The sequence below is a fragment of the Emys orbicularis genome, chromosome 1 (genome assembly GCF_028017835.1).
Source record: "Emys orbicularis isolate rEmyOrb1 chromosome 1, rEmyOrb1.hap1, whole genome shotgun sequence".
NCBI lineage: Eukaryota > Metazoa > Chordata > Testudines > Emydidae > Emys > Emys orbicularis.
The window spans coordinates 255,445,222-255,465,462 of NC_088683.1; the positions used below are offsets into that span (position 1 = coordinate 255,445,222).

Sequence of the window (20,241 nt, forward strand, 5' to 3'; positions counted from 1 at the left end):
TAATGTGTTTAATGCTTTACATTTTCAATATCTCAATGGCATAGTTATATCATGTTTTTACAGATGGAGGAAAACTAATCTCTCTGTCTGAAGAGACACAAGGCTACAAAAGAACCCTGCCTCAACTAAGGAGTAAGAACTCGTAACTTCCCAGGTCCTCGTCCAATGTTTGTTTACACTCTAGCACAGTGGTTTTCAAACTTATTTTCTGGCAACCCAGTTGAAGAAAATTGTTGATGCCCGCGACCCAATGGAGCTGGGGATGAGGGGTCTGGGGTGTGTAAGGGGCTCAGGGCTGGGGCAGAGAGTTGGGGTGTGAGGGTGAGGGCTGCAGGGTGGGGCTGGGAATGAGGGGTTCAGGGTGTGGGAGGGGGCTCTGGGCTGGGGCAGGGGGTTGGGGTATGGGAGGGGGCCAGGCCTCTGGCCTGGGGGTGCAGGCTCTGGGGTGGGGCCAGGAATGAGGGGATTGGGGTGCAGGAAGGGGTTCCAGGTTTGGGGGGGCTCAGGGCTGGGATAGGGGGTCAGGTATGGGGTTGGGGCACGGGCTTACCTCGGGCAGCTCATGGTCAGTGGCGCAGCCAGGGTGCAGAGGCAGGCTTCCCGCCTGTCCTGGCACCACGGACTGCGCGGCACCCCGGAAGCAGCCAGAAGCAGGTCCGGCTCCAATGCAGCTCTCGCCCACAGGCACTGCCCCCCCCAGCTCCTGGCCAATGGGACTGCAGGGCTGATGCTAAGAGTGGGGGCAGCGTGCGGAGCCCTGTGGGTCCCCCCCGCCTAGGAGCCGGACCTGCTGCTGGCCACTTCCAGGACGCAGCACGGTGTTGAAACAGGTAGGGACTAGCCTGCCTTAGCTGGGCAGCACCACTGACGGGACTTTTAATGGCCCAGTCGGTGGTGCTGACCAGAGCCGCCGTGACCCAGTGCCTTACATTCCACAACCCAGTACTGGGTCGCTACCCACAGTTTAAAAACCACGACTCTACATAACTAAGTCAAGGGCAACCTAGCTGGGTCAAAGGCCAGGATGTTAAGCAACAAACACAGACCCGGATGCTTCACCAATGGCAAAGGTGGAAGATGAAAGTGAAGCTCAGGACACACTTCCTCAGCTAGGGGAAGTATGTAACTCACACACCTTCTGGGCAGAACACCACAAAAGCACTCAGGGTTCACTGCTGAGTGCAGGTTTGTGGGTGCTGCTAGGGACAAATTCTCTTTCTGATCACTGCTCCTGGACCAATGCCTGCAAAAGTTTATCTATCCTGAAAGCATCTGTATTGTTCTGTCAAAGTGTTTCTCTTGGCACTAAACTACTTATCTTAGTATGGATGTTTGTTACTCATTATTAACAATAGTTTACAATATTTGTTATTGAATGTTTATGCAAAGCTTCAATAGTTTCATAAAAATAATTATGTGTACCTTTTGTGGTTCCCCTTCTCAGGGCCGTAACTAGAGTGGGGCAAGAGGAGCAGCTGCTCAGGGCAGAGCCGGCGGGGGTGCAAAAATGGGGCAGCACAGGCCCAGCAACGTCAAACACCTGCCCCTTCCCCCCTCCCCCCCCGAGGATTGGACCCAGCAGTGTCAGCTGAAGTCCATGAGCATAGTTTGGGGGAGCATTGCCTCCCCCAGAGAGGGGAGGTTCCAGAGCTGCTTCTCCTGTTGGGTGCTCGCTGCCTTTGCAGCTGGATGCTGCCTCCTGGGTCCTAGTGCCGGTTGACTTCCTCTTCTACAGGTGCTGGCTGCCCTATATGGCCACCATGCTGTTTTCTGTACAACGGTGAGTGCCCGGGTTGCGGGGGGAGGGGATATGGGGGAAGTGGCAGTGGGGAAAGGAGGATGGGATAGGGCAGGGGAGGGGATGTGGGAGGAGGGGGAGAGAGGCAGGGGATAATGGGAAAGGGGATGAGGTGGGGAAGAGATGGAGATAGGGGAATGGGGCAGGTAGAGGCAGATGAGGGATGGGGAGGGGTATTGGGGCTGTCAAGGCTGTATCCCCACTTTGAACTTTAGGGTACAAGTGTGGGGGCCTGCATGAGGACTTCTAAGCTTAACTACCAGCTTAGTTCTGGTCCGCTGCCACCATTCCCTTCCCTGGGAAGCTTTGAGAAACCTTTCACCAATTCCCTGGTGAATACAGATCCAAATCCCTTGGATCTTAAAACAAGGAGAAATTGACCCTTCCCCCCTCCTTCCTTTCACCAACTCCTGGTGAATACAGATCCAAACCCCTTGGATCTTAAAACAAGGAGAAATTGACCCTTCCCCCCCCCCTTCTTCCTTTCACCAACTCCTGGTGAATACAGATCCAACTCCCTTGGATCTAAAAACAAGGAAAAATCAATCAGGTTCTTAAAAAGAAGGCTTTTAATTAAAGAAAAAGGTAAAAATCATCTCTGTAAAATCAGTATGGAAAATAACTTTACAGGGTAATCAAACTTAAAGAGCTCAGAGGACCCCCCTCTAGCCCAGGTTCAAAGTATAGCAAACAAAGATAAACACTCTAGTAAAAGGTACATTTACAAGTTGAGAAAACAAAGTAAAACTAAGACGCCTTGCCTGGCTTTTTACTTACAAGTTTGAAATATGAGAGACTTGTTTAGAAAGATGGGGAGAACCTGGATTGATGTCTGGTCCCTCTCAGTCCCAAGAGCGAACAACCCCTTAAACAAAGAGCACAAACAAAAGCCTTCCCCCCCCCCCCGCCAAGATTTGAAAGTATCTTGTCCCCTTATTGGTCCTTTGGGTCAGGTGTCAGCCAGGTTACCCGAGCTTCTTAACCCTTTACAGGTAAAAGGATTTTGGAGTCTCTGGCCAGGAGGGATTTTATAGTACTGTACACAGGAGAGCTGTTACCCTTCCCTTTATAGTTATGACAGGGGCAGTGAGCAGTGGGGAGAGGAAAGGGGATGAGATGGGGAGAGGAAGGGACTGGGGCAGTGGGGAAGGGGGATGGGGAGGGGAAGAGAAGGAGAGAGGATGGGACGGGGTGGGGAAGAGAAGAGGAGAGGATGGGACAGGGGGCAGTGAGGATGGGGAGGGGAAGAGGAGGAGAGAGGATGGGACAGGGGGCAGTGGGGAAGGGAGATGGGGTGGGGAGGAGAAGGGGAGAGAATGGGACAGGGGGCAGTGGGGATGGGGAGAGGAGAGAGGATGGGACAGGGGGAGGGGGGAGGGGGATGGGGTGGGGAAGAGAAGGGGATAGGGGAATGAGGGGAAGCAGGAGCCCTACATGCAGCATCCCCTCAGCAGCAGCAGCAGCAGCAGCAGCTGGTGTTCCCCTGTTAAGACGGCCCATCCCCTCCCAGCACCGGCAGCCCACCTCCAGCAGTACCCCTGCCACAGGTACCCCCTCCAGTGCTCTCCAAATACCCCCTCCAGCACCCCCAGGTATTCCTCCCAGTACACAGACACCCCTCCAGCACCCCCCAAATACCCCCTCCAGCTACTCCTTCCCCTCCCCCGGCAGTGTCCTCTATTTGGGAGCTTGAAATATGGTAACCCTAGGGGTTGCTCTGTTCTCACAGCCTTGGTTTCAGGAGCTGGCGGGAGCGAGTCCACCTTGCCAGCAGTTGCCTGCCCCCAGCCCTGGGCTCGGCCCCAGAGTCGCATGGCTGAGCTCAAAGCTCGGGCTGTGAGACCGTGAACCTGGCAGCCATGGGGCTGGGGGAGTGGAGCAAGGACCGGTTCTGCTCTGTGAGCAGGGAGGGTGGGGAGAGTGACCCGGCTGCAATGGCAAGTCCCTAGGCAGTGAGCAGGGTGTGATCGGGCTGCTGAGAAGCAGGTGCCCCAGGGGGAATGAGTCCTCCAGGGAATGGGGAGCATCTCATGGCAGCCAGACTCTGTGGGCAGGGGTCAGATCCAGAGGGTGTCACCAGCCAGCACCGAGCTCCTTCAGGGAAGAGGCAAGAGCGTGTCAGGCACAGGTTGGAGCTGTGCCACCGCCCTGCCTGGGGATTGCCCATCTGTGCAGAGGTGGCCTGGCTTGGGGAGCAGGGCAGGGAGGGCTTCCGGGCAGCCAGCCAGGGCCCTGGCTCCCACAACATGGAGCGCCAGGGGTGTGAGCGGGCCAGGCAGCTCCTACCAACTTCCAATGTGCTGGTTCCTGGCAGGAAGCGACAGTTTTCAAACTGTGGGGTGCATCCCCCTAGGGAGGCACACTCCACAGTTAGAAAACCTCTGAGCTAAATGGGAGGCAAAAATCTGAGGGGGCATGTGACCCTGAGTGTCTCCCCCCTATGTTGCCTCTAGTGAGTGCAAATATGATTAGTCTAGGGCAAGCAAAATGCTTAGTTACAGCTCTGCCCCTTAGTAAAGGTTGAGATGCTGCTTAATTATGTTGATGTCACAAGCAGTCCTTGTTTCCATATGTTACAATGACTCTGTGAATACAGAAAATATCAGTACACTATTTTAAGTCAAGTATTTTCTCCATCTAATTTCATTGTGCAACTGTAGATTCTCTGGAATATGGAAATAGGAAAATCTTATATCAGCAACATCAGGGGATTAAAATAAAATTTTGCTGTGAGAGGAAATCAAAGTCAAGGTACAAATATTACTATATCTTAAAGTTACATTAAACTACAAAGCATACAAAGAACACGTTAGGTAAAGTATAAAAAGTATAAAATCATGACTGGTGTGGAGAAAGTAAATAAGGAAGTGTTATATACTCCTTCTCAAAACACAAGAACTAGGGGTCACGACATGAAATTAATAAGCAGAAGGTTTAAAACAAATAAAAGGAAGTATTTCTTCACACAACACGCAGTCAACCTGTGGAACTCTTTGCCGGAGGATATTGTGAAGGCCAAGACTATAACAGGATTCAAAAAAGAACTAGATAAGTTAATGGAGGATAAATCCATCATGGCTATTAGCCAGGATAGGCAGGGATGCAAAACCATGCTCTGAAGTGTCCCTAGCCTCTGTTTACAAGAAGCTGTGAATGGGCGACAGGGGATGGATAACTTGATGATTTCCTGTTCTGCTCATTCCCTCTGAAGCACCTTGCATTGGCCACTGTCGGATGACAGGATACTGGGCTAGATGGACCATTGATCTGACCCAGTATGACTGTTCTTATGTTCTTTGGTCCTTTACCTAACAGGGCAACTGTTCCAGTGGCCCAGAATGCATATTTTTATATATATTGTACATATTTTAAAAGGCTACGATTTTTTCCACAGAGGTCACGGAAGTGACAGAATCCATGACTTCCAGCGACCTCCATGAATTCAGCCCTGTCCTCCAGGAGCTGCAGGATCCCGTGCCCCCCACCCCGGTGCGGGGGAGGGGGACCCCACAGCTCCCCATGGCTGTGGGTGACAGGGGCCCCTGGAGTTCCCAGCCGCTGCAGGGCCTCAGCTCCTTGCTGCTGCTGGGGCCCCCCCGGAGCTCTGAGCTGCTGCGGGCAGTGGGGCCCTCCTGCAGCTCCCAGCCAACACAGGCAGTGGGGCTCCCCAGAGCTCCAAGCCGCAGTGAGTGGCAGGGACTCCCACTGCTCCGAGCTGCCGAGGGTGGTGGGGCCACAGCTCCTAGCCGCCGTGGGCAGTGGGGGGGGGAGGGTTGTAGCTCCCGGTTGCCAGGGGGGCAGGGGTACCCTGGAGCTCTGAGTCACCGCCCCCAGAGTTCCAAACCACTATGGGCGCCAGGGGTCCTTCAAAGCTCCCAGCCGCTGTGGGTACCGTGGAGCGCCGAGCCCCCACAGACGGTGGGGGCCCCCAGACCTCAGAGCGGCTCCTGCAGCTGCCCAACCTCCGCAGGTGGTGTGGGGACCCCGCAGCTGGGATCCCCATTTTGTCAGGAATATTTTTAGCAAAAGTCAGGGACAGCTCATGGGCTTCCATGAATTCTTCTTTATTACCCGTGACCTGTCCGTGACTTCTATTAAAAATATCCATGCCTTAAAATCTTAGCCTTAATGCATACAGTATGCATTGTGATGGGGGCATCAAAACAGCAACAATGAAACTAGAATGAATATCCTAGCGATCACTACATGAACAGAATAGTCCTTTCAGAAGGGCCCACTTAATGAGCATATACGGAATTATGGTAAATTAAAAAGTGTTCCACCTAAACTCTTATTTCCCACATGATGATTGTAAGAACAGTAATTGCTTTCTAATGCTTTGAACTCTATTGTACTGTTAGGCATGCAAGTACACACACTAGCACTTATCCAGTACCTTATATTTCAGGGTAAGTGCACACAAAGGCAGTTATGGACTTTTCCAAACTACATTTCATCTCCAATTATAATACTACTCCTTTCCATTATTCTCCTCCCCTCCTATCAGCTTATCTCATCTTTGTGTGCATCATCTCCTCAGTCTAAATAAACTCAGAAGGGCCAGAGCTTGAGCACAGTAACAGTTTATGAACCAGTCTGACTTCTTGAGGCAATGCGCGAGAACTAAAATTTTATTTTGGCCAATAAATCATTTGTTTAAGAAAAATGTTTGAAAAAACTGCAACTGTATTACTTTTGTTTATTTTTAAGAGTAACGTGAATTCTTAACCTATGTGTCTAATACCAACACACACAAAAGTAGGATTTAAAGCAATTTAGACACATTTCAGCACGTACATTTTATTTCAGTGAAGTTATGTATTAATATTTTATTTCAAAAATAGTAATGTACAAGTCATCTTTGGAGAATTACATCGTCTATAGATTATTGCAGATAAATACTTATTGGGGACTTTTAAAATATAAGAATTGTTTTAAACGTGCTTTAACCTAAAGATGCTGAAGTTAACAAAAGGGAAGTTTAGCCATCTGTTCTAGTTGTATGACAATTTTAACACTACAAAGCTATGGTTACTTTCCAAAGTTTGTTTTTAAAAAACGATTCTTCAACCTATTCTGTAAGCCACAAAACAGTTTGTCTTTATGTAGTAAAGAGATACAAATAAAGAAAGGCTCCAATCCTGGAAACACTTATACACATGTTTAACTTATGCATGCAAGATGTCTCATTGAAATAAATGGGACTAGCCATGTTTGTAAAGTTACTTATGTGTGTCTTTAATAGCCCAGTTTATTTCAAAAATGCCCAGCTTCTGAACCAGGGAATACATGTAAAGAGGCCAAAGACTGAAAAGCAGATGAAAGTGGATTAGACTATATTTTTTAATGACTTGGTCTTCAATTAGTAATGTCAACTACAAATATATTAGCATGCAACACTGCAGCACTGAAGACCATGATTCGTTTTCATTAGAAAGCTTAGATCACAAAATCAGGACAGTATTTCTATAAAAAACAAACCATTGTCAGCAAAATTAATAAGTGGTTATTTGAGCAGATTTAAATATTTAATACATTTCAAAACACTTCAGAAGTTACATTAAATGCTGTTTAGTAAGTAAACATAATGTATCAAAATTACTTTCAAAAGGCTATAATATATATATATATATATATATATTCACTGAATACTTCTGTACTACAGTATTCAGATTATGAATGAAAACTGTCTACGATAGATATTTTCTTTGGTACAATGCACTTAAGTGTGACTTGGCCATATGCTCCTAAAGTATAAGGGCATATCAACATAGCTGCTTAATGGAAATGTTCATTAAATTATATTAATGTAACAGTAACTTACAATACTGTATGCATATTGACCATATACTTTTCTTCTTTAACTTGCAGTAGTAATGGCCATTTTCCAAATTCTTGTTTGGTAAGAAATACAGAAGAAAAAGAAAAAGTATAGGAAACCATAGCTTACTTGTATAATTTTTAACATTTGCTTGCCATAATCCTCTGTATTACATAAAGCTGGAAATTAAACAGAAAAATACATTAGTAAATACAGAGAAAATGAAAAACTTTAGACACAAGAATTATTCATAATGGTACAGTTAATAAATCCATTTTCATGTACAATCCTTACAGAAGAAGACATGAAGGGAAAAGAAAGTAGCTACATTGTTTATAAGATGCGATTTTGAGAGGGTGAAGTAGAAATAGAAAACTGATGTATACACAGAAAAGGTCAAGCCTGGTCTTGCTCCCGCATTCATGGGAATGTGTGTGCCCATATAACTTCTAAAATTACGCATAGCAGTTGGCCAGTGACATGCAGCTGCGTATCAGATCAAAATTGAATTTTCAATTTCAATAAGACTGACACAAACAACAAAGCAAACAGTTATTTACAGTTAAATTGTAATCCACCATCAAGGAAAAAAATGATTAATTTTATGATGTTTGTTGTTTTTGTCACACTCAAAGTTAAAACATATTTTGTGTGCATCAATTTTCTTTGTGAAAACACATTTGTTTTGATGAGTTATTTGGGAGTTCTGCTTTTTAAAGGACTCCTGTAACTCCACAACGTATTCAAGTTTTCACAAGACAAAAGTCAACTGGCTCCAAAAGTGAAAAAATGTGGGCCATATTCAGGATACAGCACAATTGTATGACCATGTTACAAAATCCTGAAAATACTTGTTTGTAATGTATGTGATGATACAATCACAACTATGGCAGAGCAACTGGTTCCTCAGTGGAGTGGAGGTATTGGAGGATTGCAAGCCAATGAGTGCCATTGACCCAGCAAAGATTACTGGTTAGCACTGGCAAAGATCCACATTGGCTTCACTCTTTACTAGAAAATAGCATAGCATCTGACAATACAAAGAATAAAAGAAGAAATGCAAGAAAAAAGTAGTAACTATAAAGATCAATTCTATAACTTTTGAAACTAACACATACCCTAAACCCATAAAACTCGACAATTGCATCCAATTGCTATTTCTGGAATTCCCTGTGTGAGATTCTGTCCCTTTCTAACTTCTCCCTCTCACTCTGTTCCTGCACGTTCACAATTTCATGATCTCTGACATCAAAGCACAGGAGTTCAAGCCGAAAACCTGGATCCCTTATTGAAAAAAAGAACTCTCATAGAATATACAGCAGCTCCTCAAATCAGTCAAAATAGCTGTGTTATTTGAGTCAATGACTCAAGCATAATGATTATTCATACTTTAATTCTCATCATATAAAAGATAACATATTTACACTGTTTACTAAAATGACTGAAGTTTGGTTATGACTAAATAACTCTGAAATGTGAAGACTTTTTTCTCTATTGATATCCTAGACAGACTGCTAGTATGAGCACTTACTTTTTACGGTCCTTGTCTTTTTTCAAACTAACGCTAGGTGTAGATGCAAATGCCTGTGCTTGAAGTAACTCAGTAGCAGCTTTCCTCTTACTGAATGCAATCATATCATCTTCCAGGAGTTTTCTTTTTTCCTCCAGCTTCATCCTCTCTTCTTGGTGAAGTCGCTTAAGATGTTCAAATTTAGCCTGCAGCTGTTAACCAAAGCACAAAAATTGCATTTCCAACTAGTGACACACGGTGGTAGCCTTGCCATAGGAAAACACTCACTAATACGCAAAGCAAACTTTGTAAGCTACATAGATAACTTGCATTTTGTTATCATTGCAGATTTCTTACATATCTTGAGTTCTTAAAACACTGATTCATAAATCAAACACAGGGGCACCATAATCCTGTTAAAAAAAACTTAAAGAAACTTTCAGAGTACAATCACATATTTATATGCATTTGCATTTACAAAAAATGCTTAAACAACCATTTTTTCCCAAACAACTTTTTTAAAAAAAGGCATTTAGGATTACATGTATACAGATTTTAATTCATATTAAAAATTAACAGGGAGACACATGGGTCAGCAATTCTTTCCCACCACTAACAGGGAGTAAATAAGCACCAAACCTTCTTATTCTGGATGATCGATTACTGCACGTAACATAATGCTGGAGCCTATAAATTGCAAGAACTAAATAGGGCACTAGATTTGCATCAGGAAATATCTTCTGTGGATCAAAAATTGAGGCATCCACAGGTAACATTTCCAAAACTGAAGAGAGGGCCACCTTTATGGTTCAACAGAGGAGTATCCAATCATCACTGAGCTGAGTAAAGAAAAACAACAGCTTGATATAAACTGGAGTTGTGAAGCTCTTTGATATTGGAACCTCTGAGAAGAGGAAAAGATTAGTAGAGCATTCGAAAATTAGGAATTGTTGGGCAGAATATCCCTAAAACTAGATGATCAGAAAGCCATCAGATGGCTGCATATGTATGTAGCCCAGTGTCCATGACTACAATTTGAGTAGTTGGAGAAAACTATTTGTTGCATTACAAGAGTTAATTATTTATCTGCAAGAATTGTTCTCTGAAGAAACACATTTTAGGCTTGTCTACACTAGCACTTTTGTCGGCAAAACTTTTGTTGGGAGGGGTGTGAAAAAACCACACCCCTCACCAACATAAGTTTCACCGACAAAAGTGCTGGTGTGGACAGTGCTATGTCAGCAGCAGAGTGTCTCCCACCAACATATCTACCGCTGCTCATTGGGGATGGTTTAATTATGCTGGCGGGAGAGAGCTCTCCCACTGGCATAAAGTGGCTACACAGGAGACCTTACAGTGGCACAACTGTGCCGCTATAAGGTCCAGAGTGTAGCCTTAGTTAGTTTCTCTTTGGATCTGTGCAGTTACAGATCCAAGTGAACCACTGCATGCTCAAAATCTCTGTTGAAGCTGTCCATATGGACTGCCACACTTGGGAGATTAACAAGCAAGTAGTGATCCTGTAGGTCGGTCAGTCTGAGGAGTATTTAGAAGTAACTGCAAGACTACTGTCCTGAATTGGGCAGAATTCAGGTACAGAGAGTAATTCTGCATAAAGAGCTCCAAATACCAACCTTGCATATAAGAGAGATAAGGTAGGTGAGGTAATATCTTTGACTGGACCAACTTCTGTCAGTGGAAGGTACAAGTCCTCAGAGCTACACAGAGCTCTCCTTCAGGTCTGGGGAAGGAAGCAGTGTCTGAGAGTTTGTCTACACTTACAAAACTGCAACTGTGCTGATGTGGCACTTAGTGAAGACGCTACCTACACCAACAGGATAGCTTTTCCCATCGTCTAGGTACTCCACCTCCCCGAGAAGTGGAGGTGGAGCTACACCAGGAGGTAGGTTGATATAACTGTGTCACTAGGAATGTGCAGTCAATGGTTTCAGGTTTTTTCCCCTGTATTGAAGAATGTTCTCCTAGAATATTTTGGTGGCCCTTTCCAGAATGCAATCTACTTCTCTGGTGGAATGTCCTTGTTTAGTGAAGGTGGTTTTAAGTGTGTTTAGGTGTGCAACCTGGACTTTCTCTTTGGAGCAAATACTGTGGTATTTGAGTGGCTGGCTGTAGACAATACATTTTTTGGTGCGTCTGGGGTGGTTGCTGGATCTATGGAGATAAGTATGGTGATCCGTGGGTTTCTTGTACATAGATGTTTGTAGGGTTCCATTGATTAAGCTAATCATGGTGTCCAGGGAGTTGATGCTGGTGTGGGAGTGTTCTACGGAGAGTCTGATGGATAGGTGGTGGTTGTTAAAGTTGTGATGAAAATCTATGAGGAAGTTTAGGTCTTCTGTCCAGAGGATGAAACTATTATCAATGTATCTCAGATATATCACTAGTTTCATGGTGCATTTTCCAGAAATTCTTCCTTGAAGTGACCCATGATGAGGCTGGCATATTGGGGAGCCAGCCTAGTACCAATGGCCATTCCCATGGTTTGGGCAAAGTGTTTGTTGTTAAATGTAAACTTAAAGCAGCACCAGACCCTACCAGAACAACAAACGCAAAACCTGAAGACATATCTTCACAGCTACAAAGATCAATACCTCCCATAACACACCTTTCAAGATCCATGGGTTCTACACATGCTTATTACATGTAGTGTACATCACCCAGTGCATCAAATGCCCCAAGAATCACTATGCTTTCAAAAGAGTTCACACAGAAAAACAATAAAAAACAAAAACACACCATATCACTGTGTGTGAACACTTTTCACAAAGCGATCAGTTCATATCTGATCTTTTAAAACTTGTCCTCAAAGCTAACCTGCATAACACCTTAAAAAGGAGACCATGGGAACTTAAATTCATACTCTGCTACACACCAAAAACCATTGACTTCACAGGGACACTGCTTTTACGGCTTATTACAACAATTTGTAACACACCACATTGCCTGCTACCCTTAATTGCCCACTTCAAACCCTTTATGCATAACAATCTAACTCCCAATTACCCACTTTATTTCAAGTGACCACTTCAAACATGGGTTACCCCTTCTGCTTAACAATATCTGTCCCAACTTGTATTTAGCTCAGACACTCTGCTTCCTTCCCCAGACCTGAAGAAGAGCTCTGTGTAGCTTGAACAGTACCGGGTTGACCATTGCGCCGGGCCCACACTCAGAAGGGGCCCTGGTGTCCGGACCGTGGCCCCACCTCCCCTCCCGACTCTGTCTGTGCTCTGACTCAAGGTCCCACCCACCGCTCACTCCTCTTCACCTCCCTCCCTCCTGCTTGACCTGTGGGTGTGGGGCCAGTGGCACAGCTGGGTTGGGTGGGCTCTCGGGGGTCATGTCCCAGGGGTCTGCTCCACTTGCCGGTGCAGCTCTGGCTCGGGCAGTCTCTGCTGCCCGCCACCTGTGGGGCCCTGCCCACCTCCCCAGACCGAGCTGCCTGGGACCAGTGCAGGGACCAGGCCGGTCTCAGCCAGTGGGTGGGGGGCAGTGCAGTAGGCTGGGCTGGGCGGCTCCAGGCAAGTGGGTCCTGATGGAGCCCAGCCCAGGGAGGCTCTGGCCTGGCTGATTGTGCCATTCCCAAGGAGCCGGAGTGATCCCTGACTGGCCCCAGCTGTGCTGCAGGCTCAGCCCATGCACAGATATAGTCACTTCCCAGCGGCTGAGGCTGGAGGGCAGGCAGGGCGTCAGGGAGGGGGTTTCTGGGGTATTTGGGGGAGGCACTGGCAGTGGAGGGGGGTCTGTGTGGGATACTCCTGGGGGAATGAAAACAGGTCCCCCTGCAGATTTGTTTGCTTCCCTTTAGAAAATGACGAAGAAGCAAAGGGAAGCGGGGGGAGTGGGAGGCGGGGCAGCTGGGAATGCCCATGGGCTTAGTTTGGATAGGGTTGCCAGGTATCCAATTTTCAACTGGAACGCCTGGTCGAAAAGGGACCCTGGTGGCTCAGGTCAGCCCTGCTGACTGGGCCGTTAAAAGGGGCTAAGGCAAGCTTGCGTAGCGGGGCTAAGGCAAGCTCCCTGCCTGCCATGGCTCCGCACGGCTCCCGGAAGCAGCGGCATGTCCGCCCTCCGGCTTCTAGGTGTAGGGGCAGCCAGGGAGCTCCGCACACTGCCCCCGCCCCAAGCAACGGCTCTGCAGCTCCCATTGGCTGGGAACCATGGCCTGCGGACAGGGCAGCGTGCAGAGCCGCCTGGCCGTGCTTCCATGTAGGAGCCGGAGGGGGGATATGCCGCTGCTTCCAAGAGCTGCCTGAGGTAAGCGCCGGCTGAAGCCTACACTCCTGACCACCTCCCGTGCCGCAACCCCCTGCCCCAGCCCTGATTCCCCTTCTGCCCTCTGAACTCCTCGATCCCAGCCCGGAGCCCCCTCCTGCATCCCAAACTCCTCATCCCCAGCTCTACCTCCGAGTCTGCATCCTGAACCAGAGCCTTCACCCCACCCCCTGCCCCAGCCCTGGGTCCTCTCCTGCACCCCAAACCCCTCATCCCTGGTCCCACCCCAGAGCCTGCACCCCCAGCCGGAGCCCTCGCCCTCCCTGCCCCCCAACCCTCTGCCCCAGCCCAGAGCCCCCTCCTCCACGCCGAACCCCTCAACTCCAGCCCGGAGCCCACTCCTGTACCCCAAACCCCTCATCCCTGGCCCCACACAAGAGCCCACACCCCCAGCTGGAGCCCTCACCGCCTCCTCATCCCAACCCACTGCCTCAGCCCGGAGCTCCCTCCCACACCCTGAACTCCTCATTTCTGGCCCCACCCTGGAGCCTGCACCCCCAGCCGCAGCCCTCATCTTCTCCCGCACTCTAACCCCCTGCCCTAGCCCGGTGGAAATGAGAGAGGGAGTGAGGTTGGGGAGAGCGAGCAACAGAGGGAGGGGAGGATTGAGTGAGCGGAGGCGGGGCCTCGGAGAAGGGGTGGGGCAAGGGTGTTCGGTTTTGTGCGAGTAGAAAGTTGGCAACCCTAAGTTTGGGGGGCATTGCCCCTAGCAGAGGTGAGGAGTGGGGGGGCACATGGGGTCCTATGCCGCTGCCCCCCCTTTCTGTGAGTGCAGAGCTGCCCAGCTGAAAAAGAAGGGTGCTGCTCAGCTCCGCTGACTTTGCAGCTGGACACTGCCTTCTGGGTCCTAGTGCTGGTTGGGCTTCCCTTCTGTGTGCTTGGAGCTGTCCTGTTTTTTGTACAACAGTGAGTGCCCATGGTGGGGTGGGGTGGGGCAGGGGGCGGGCTGGGGATGGGGGAAGAGGCAGTGGGGAAGGAAGAGGGATGGGATGGGGAGGGGATGGAGCAGTGGGGAAGGGGCATTGGATGGGGAATAGAAGGGGATAGGAGAAGTGGGAGCCCAGCATGCGGCATCCCCTTGGCAGGAGCTGGGGCTCCCCCATTAAACAGGCCCATCAAACTCCCACCCTGACAAGCCCCACCTCCCCTACACCTAGAGCACCCCAATGAGCCCCCCCCACACCCTGCCCACTGAGCCCCAACCATCTGCACCTGGACCTCCACCCCAAATGAACCCCACCTCCCCTGCACCCAGACCATGCCCTGCGCCGCTGAGCTCCCCACACCTAGACACCCCATGCTGAGTCCCAACCACCTTCACCTGGATCCCCCCTGCAGAGTTCCATTGCCCCTGCACCTGGAACCCTCCCCCGCGAGTCCCTGTGCATCCAGATCCCCCACTGAGCCGCCCACACCCAGATTACCCCATACAGATCCTTCTTACCCCCACCTGGATCTCTCCACACTAAGTCCCTCTGCACTTGGATCCTGCTGCCAGGCTGAGCCTGCCTGTCCACACCTGGTGTGTCTTGCGCAGAGGGGCAGGGCCCCAGAGTGTTTCTGGGGCAGGCCTGGCCCTTGCGTTGTGTCAGGGTCAGGTGCAGCCTCACTGCTGAGTCCCTGTCCCGGGATGGGGGGAGGCTGCAGGGTGATCTCCCACCTCCATACAACCAGTGGCCTGTGCTCCCCACTGCCATGCTGGAGCTTCCACATTTATTTATTGACAAAGAAAATTTGCAGAATTTTAAAATATTGTGCACAGAATTTTTTTATTTTTTGATGCAGAATTCCTTCATGGGGTGCTGTACAGCTGTGATGGTGGGACTGTGAGGGGGTTGCTGGGCAGTGGGGTGGTCTGGGGGGGCATAGGGACCAGGGGGAGGTCTCAGCGAGAGGGCGGTGGACATAGGGATCTGTGATGGAGGTCTCTGGGCGAGCGGGTGCTGGGCATAAAGGCGGGGCACTGGGCAGGGGGATGGTATGGCACAGGCCCATCCCCAGGGGGAAGGGGCATGCTGGCAGCGCAGGGCTGGGCGGACCAGTGCGCATCTGGTGGCTGCAGGTTTGTAAACAGAGCCCTTGTGCTGGGCAGTGTGGAGCGGGGCAGATCCCACCATGCCATGCCCTGTCTCATTGCCCCCAACTGGCCCCTCCCTCTGGGGACCAACCCTTCTGCCCCCCTGCGCCATGCCCCACTGCCCCCATGGGAGCCCACAAATACGTTTGGCGCCAGGTCCGCAAAAAGTTAATCCAGCCCTGAGCTTGAAAACTTGTACTTTTCATCAAAAGAAGCTGGTTCAATAAAAGATTATCTCATCTACACACTCTCTCTCATATCCTGATACCAACACGGCCACAACACTGCAAACTATCTTGCGTATATCAGAGAAGCAAACTGCAAAGGTATGTTGTAGAGGCTGCCTTAGACCTACCTGAATGTGCCCTGAAACCCATTGGTTGCTGAACACAATAAATCATTCATAGCCTGATCTGCTTGGGCAGTCTTATGCTGGGAAGGAGTTTATGATCCTAATCTTATCCAACACATCACAAGTAAAGTAGGGCAACTTGTGAATTAGTTTGATCCTATTTAAAAAATAAAATTAAGACCCTCTTGACATTCAAAGTGTGTAGCTGAATTCCTTTCAAATGCACCTGCATCGCGAGGAAAAATGCAAGGTTCATGGACCTGCGATGGAAATCAGAAACCACTTTAAGACAGGATTTGAGGTAAACATGTAGGCCCATCTTATGGAATGTTAAATAAGGAGGCTGGGGAGGGGGGTAAGAAAATCATTTTGCTAGCACGGCTTGATGGAAGACAATCCTCTGAGGAATTTCTTGCACTGACAAATGCCTGAGATCTCAAGAGATCCATCTACTTCATATCTTTATTAAGTAAGGATCAAGAAGCTCCAGTCTAGATTTCTCATTAGCTACTACCACTACCAGAGAGAGCCTGGTAGTGGGTGAAAGTAAAAAGATATTCAAAATCCTTCTCAGGAATTTGATACATAGTGTATGCCTGCTTTAAAGCAGGTAGGAATTGAAGCTTGGGTTAACTCAAAGTCCCTACACAGCTCCAGAATACCCTTATTTATGGGGATAACCACACATTCAGCTGTTTGGGCTGAAGAATATTGAAAACCTGCAGGATTTCTATAGAAAACTTGCAATTTCTTTTGATTAATTTAAAAGATATACCTAGATACTACTGCAATGGTGGACTTATAAATAATATAAACAGGATATTTACTAGTTTAGGCTTCATCCACCGCTCCCTCCCGCACCCCCAATGCATCAAACAAATTATGTCCTTTTTTTAAAAGCACTCCACAATTTAGCTCCATCCCTTCTAACTCATTTTACTGCAACATTGACTCCCACTTTAATTCCACGAATAAGGTCTCAATCACCCACCTCTTCAACAAGCACTTCTGTGCTTCTTCCCATGCTAACCATGATGTATGGAAAATGCTCCCAATCAAAATCTGTAGTCACCACCTTATCTTCTTTCAGCTCCCGCCTCAAAACTCACTTCCGCCATAATGCATACAGAAAACTGCAATCTGATAATGGCTAGGCCATGGTGAGCTGTGATCACTGCTACAGAATGGCTAAGAACTGTGCAGACTGTTATGTTACCCTGTCTCCATCACTCTGTCCAAGCCCACTTGTGTTTCTCTTCTCCATCTGTCCAGTCCTTTAACTGTAAGCTCTTTGAGGAATGATATTGTCATTTATTATATTTCTGTACAGGGTCTGGGCACAATGGAACTCAACCTAGTTGTGTCTTTTTAGCTCTAGTGCTATACAAAAGTTAATAATGAATAGGTATGATAGTAGTAGTGATTTTGCTAAAATATTCCAAACACCTGTAAATTAAAAAGAAAAGAGAGGCATACTTGCCTCTCGCTCAGCTTCTTTCAATATTGCTTCTTTCTCCTTGACTCTCTGCACAAACATCTGTCTCATCTCCTCCTCCTTCCGCTGCAATTCGCCAAAGAACTCATGCCGCTTAGCTTCATAGGTCTCCTGTAGACTGAAGTCAAGAGAATTTATAGTCTCTATCATATTGTTTGTAAGATAAGGAAACAAAGGAAGCATGTAAATACAGTTTGGCACATTACTTCAACAAGTTGTTCAGCTCATGTACAAATCTCTCAAATTTCTCATATGCAAGTAATAAACAACCTTAAATAGAAGCAACTACTCCCTACACCTTTGTAGTAAACATGCCTGGGTAGATTAAAAAAACTGACAAGAAGCCCTTTACTGATCTGATATGAATCTCTTCAAATTACAGCAGTTTAGGACTGTTACAATTATTGAAACATGGAGTAGGAACACACTCAATCTCCAATTTGCAAAATGTAGAGTTTACAAGAAAAGGAGGTGGCAGGACACCCAAGATGTTGGAAAAGGATAGGAGTTCTCTCATACTTGGACAGACTGATTCTAATCAATGAAAACTTAGCGTCTCTGAAATGTTTCATCCGAGATGCTACTTTGTACATAACAGCTGTTAGATTGATTATGCCCCTATAAAAAAAGCTAACCTTGGGGAAATAAGTGAAGTAAGAAGGCTCAACCTGAATGAAGGGAAATAATGTGACCCTCAAACAAAATATATAGGATTCTTTATGTGATTTCAAAATTGAATATCTGGGATAGTCATGTGGCTAAAGGTGATATCTGATTTTACAAGTACTTTGATATCCACAATATAGGCTTATTTCTTGAAAAGTCTGAATTTCCTTAACAAAAACATTTTTGTTAGTATGGTTTTAAAAAAATTAGTTTCTTCACACAAGATAACACATTTGAAGCTTACCATACTGGTCTTTGAAATTATTAAGAGGGTAACAACAAAAAAATAGTTGCTATCAAGCAAACACCTGGACACAAAACACAGAAGCAGGATATCAACAACAAAACTGTTAATCAGATCATGTTGTTTTATTCCTGTACCCACACCTCAGTTCCCATCTTAAAAAAAGGATAACCTACCTATCTTTGAGAAATGTTTTGTCACGCTTGAATGAAAAATGCTCTTTCCAAAAAGTATCTGAATAAAAGTTTTGTAAGACAGCAAAGTCTACGATAATTGAGTTTGTGGGCCAGATCCTCAGCTGGTATAGATAAGTCCATTTATTTTACACCAGCTGAGAACCTGGGCCTGTCTCTTACAGGAAATAATGCTGATGAGTAGTTTAATAAAAGGATCTTTAAAGTATTAGAAATGATTAAGGATAAGATTGTGTCATGAAGGTCACGGATTCCATGACTTTCAGAGACCTCAGTGACATTTTCCTCTTCAGCCGTGTGCCCTGGGGCAGCGGGGCTGGAGCTGTCAGCTGCTGGGGGGCCCCGCAACTCTGAGCCACTGCAGGCAGCAGGGGCCCCGGATCTCTGAGCCGCCAGGGTGGCAGCGGGGGCCCCGGAGCTGTCAGCCACCATGGCAGTGGATGCTGGAATTCCCCTCTTCCATAGTGGGGCTTAGACTCTCAATCCCCTCCCTGGGGCTTGGGCTTCAGTCGCTCCCCATGTCAGACCTCCCCATTATTTTTAGTAAAATCACAGACAGGTTGTGGGCCTCCGTGAATTTTTGTTTATTGTCCATAACCTGTCAGTGACTTTTACTAAAAATAACCATGACAAAGTTGTAATGTTGGCAATGATGTCCCTCTCTGTTCTGGTGTTACATGTGCCCTGTTTGCCTTCTTTAATATGCTTGTTTTCTTTTCTAGCTGCATCTGGCATCTTTCCTCAGCTATCAAGAGCAAGGTTCATGGCTTCCTTCCAGGCTGCTGAAACACTGCATCAACATCTTTTTATTCATTAACTTATGTTCTTCCTTTTTGGCACATTAACAGATTTAAATCCTGTTCAGCTGTTATCACTCAAAGTAATTTTCAGTATAAAAAGGTCTGAATCAGGAAAACTAAGAACTTGCTGATGTAGATGTTACAATAAACTGAAACAGTTTCACCTCTTGTTATTTGTACTTAATTCTATGACAGTGGCAGGAAAGCTCCCCAATCCTAAATATCAATCCATTTTGAGTCAACGTAACAGGAAGTATGACATCACCGGTGCTGACAGTCTATTCACTCCACTTCTTTCTTTCATCCTTCTATGAAAGTCTTGTTGCTGAATGTTTCAATTATTAAATCAGATGTAGTTCCTTCACTACTTTTTTTCCTCCACACATTCAGCACTTTGTTGCTTACTGCCTCACAGACTGTTGGGTGGTGGGACTGCAACATCCTTTCAGTAGGGTAATGGCAGAGGGGGTTGATTCACCTCTTCTTACTCTAACGCTCTCCCCAATTCACAGGTAAGTGTTTGACACCATTGGTAAGTTAATCATTGTGACAACACTACTTTCCTTCCTCTTCTCTTCTCCCAATGTGGGATACAAGGATTGTAACAAAAGTAAGTTACTGTATCTCAGGATATGTCTACACTACTGTGGTAAGTCGACCTATGCTACGCAACTCCAGCTACGTGGATAACGTAGCTGGAGTCGACGTACCTTAGGTCAAGTTACCGCAGGGTTTACACTTACCTTACTCTTCTTGTGGGGAGTAGAGTACAGGGGTTGACTGGAGAGCGATCTGCAGCTGATTTGACAGGTCTTTACTAGACTCGCTAAATCAACTGCCGGTGGATCGACCTCAGAGCGTCGATCCCCGCTGTAGTGCAGATCTGCCCTAGGTACTGTGTGTTTTTTCAACCAAATGAACAGTCCATTTTTAAAAAAATAAGTCACGGTAGCAACCATTTCAAGTCTCTAAGTATAAACCAGCTTAA

General features: G+C 47.0%; 1 protein-coding gene across 1 annotated transcript in view; it reads right to left on the minus strand.

Annotated features, from left to right (window-relative positions):
• Positions 1-9,146: 9,146 nt before the first annotated feature.
• Positions 9,147-20,241, minus strand: part of SEPTIN10 (septin 10) — a 43,825-nt gene continuing 32,730 nt past the window's right edge. Inside the window, exons 8-9 of the mRNA XM_065397570.1 lie at positions 17,335-17,467; positions 9,147-9,341 (exon numbers count right to left, since the gene is read on the minus strand). Coding sequence (XP_065253642.1) covers positions 9,147-9,341; positions 17,335-17,467 — 328 coding nt within the window. The remainder of the gene's footprint in view (positions 9,342-17,334; positions 17,468-20,241) is intronic.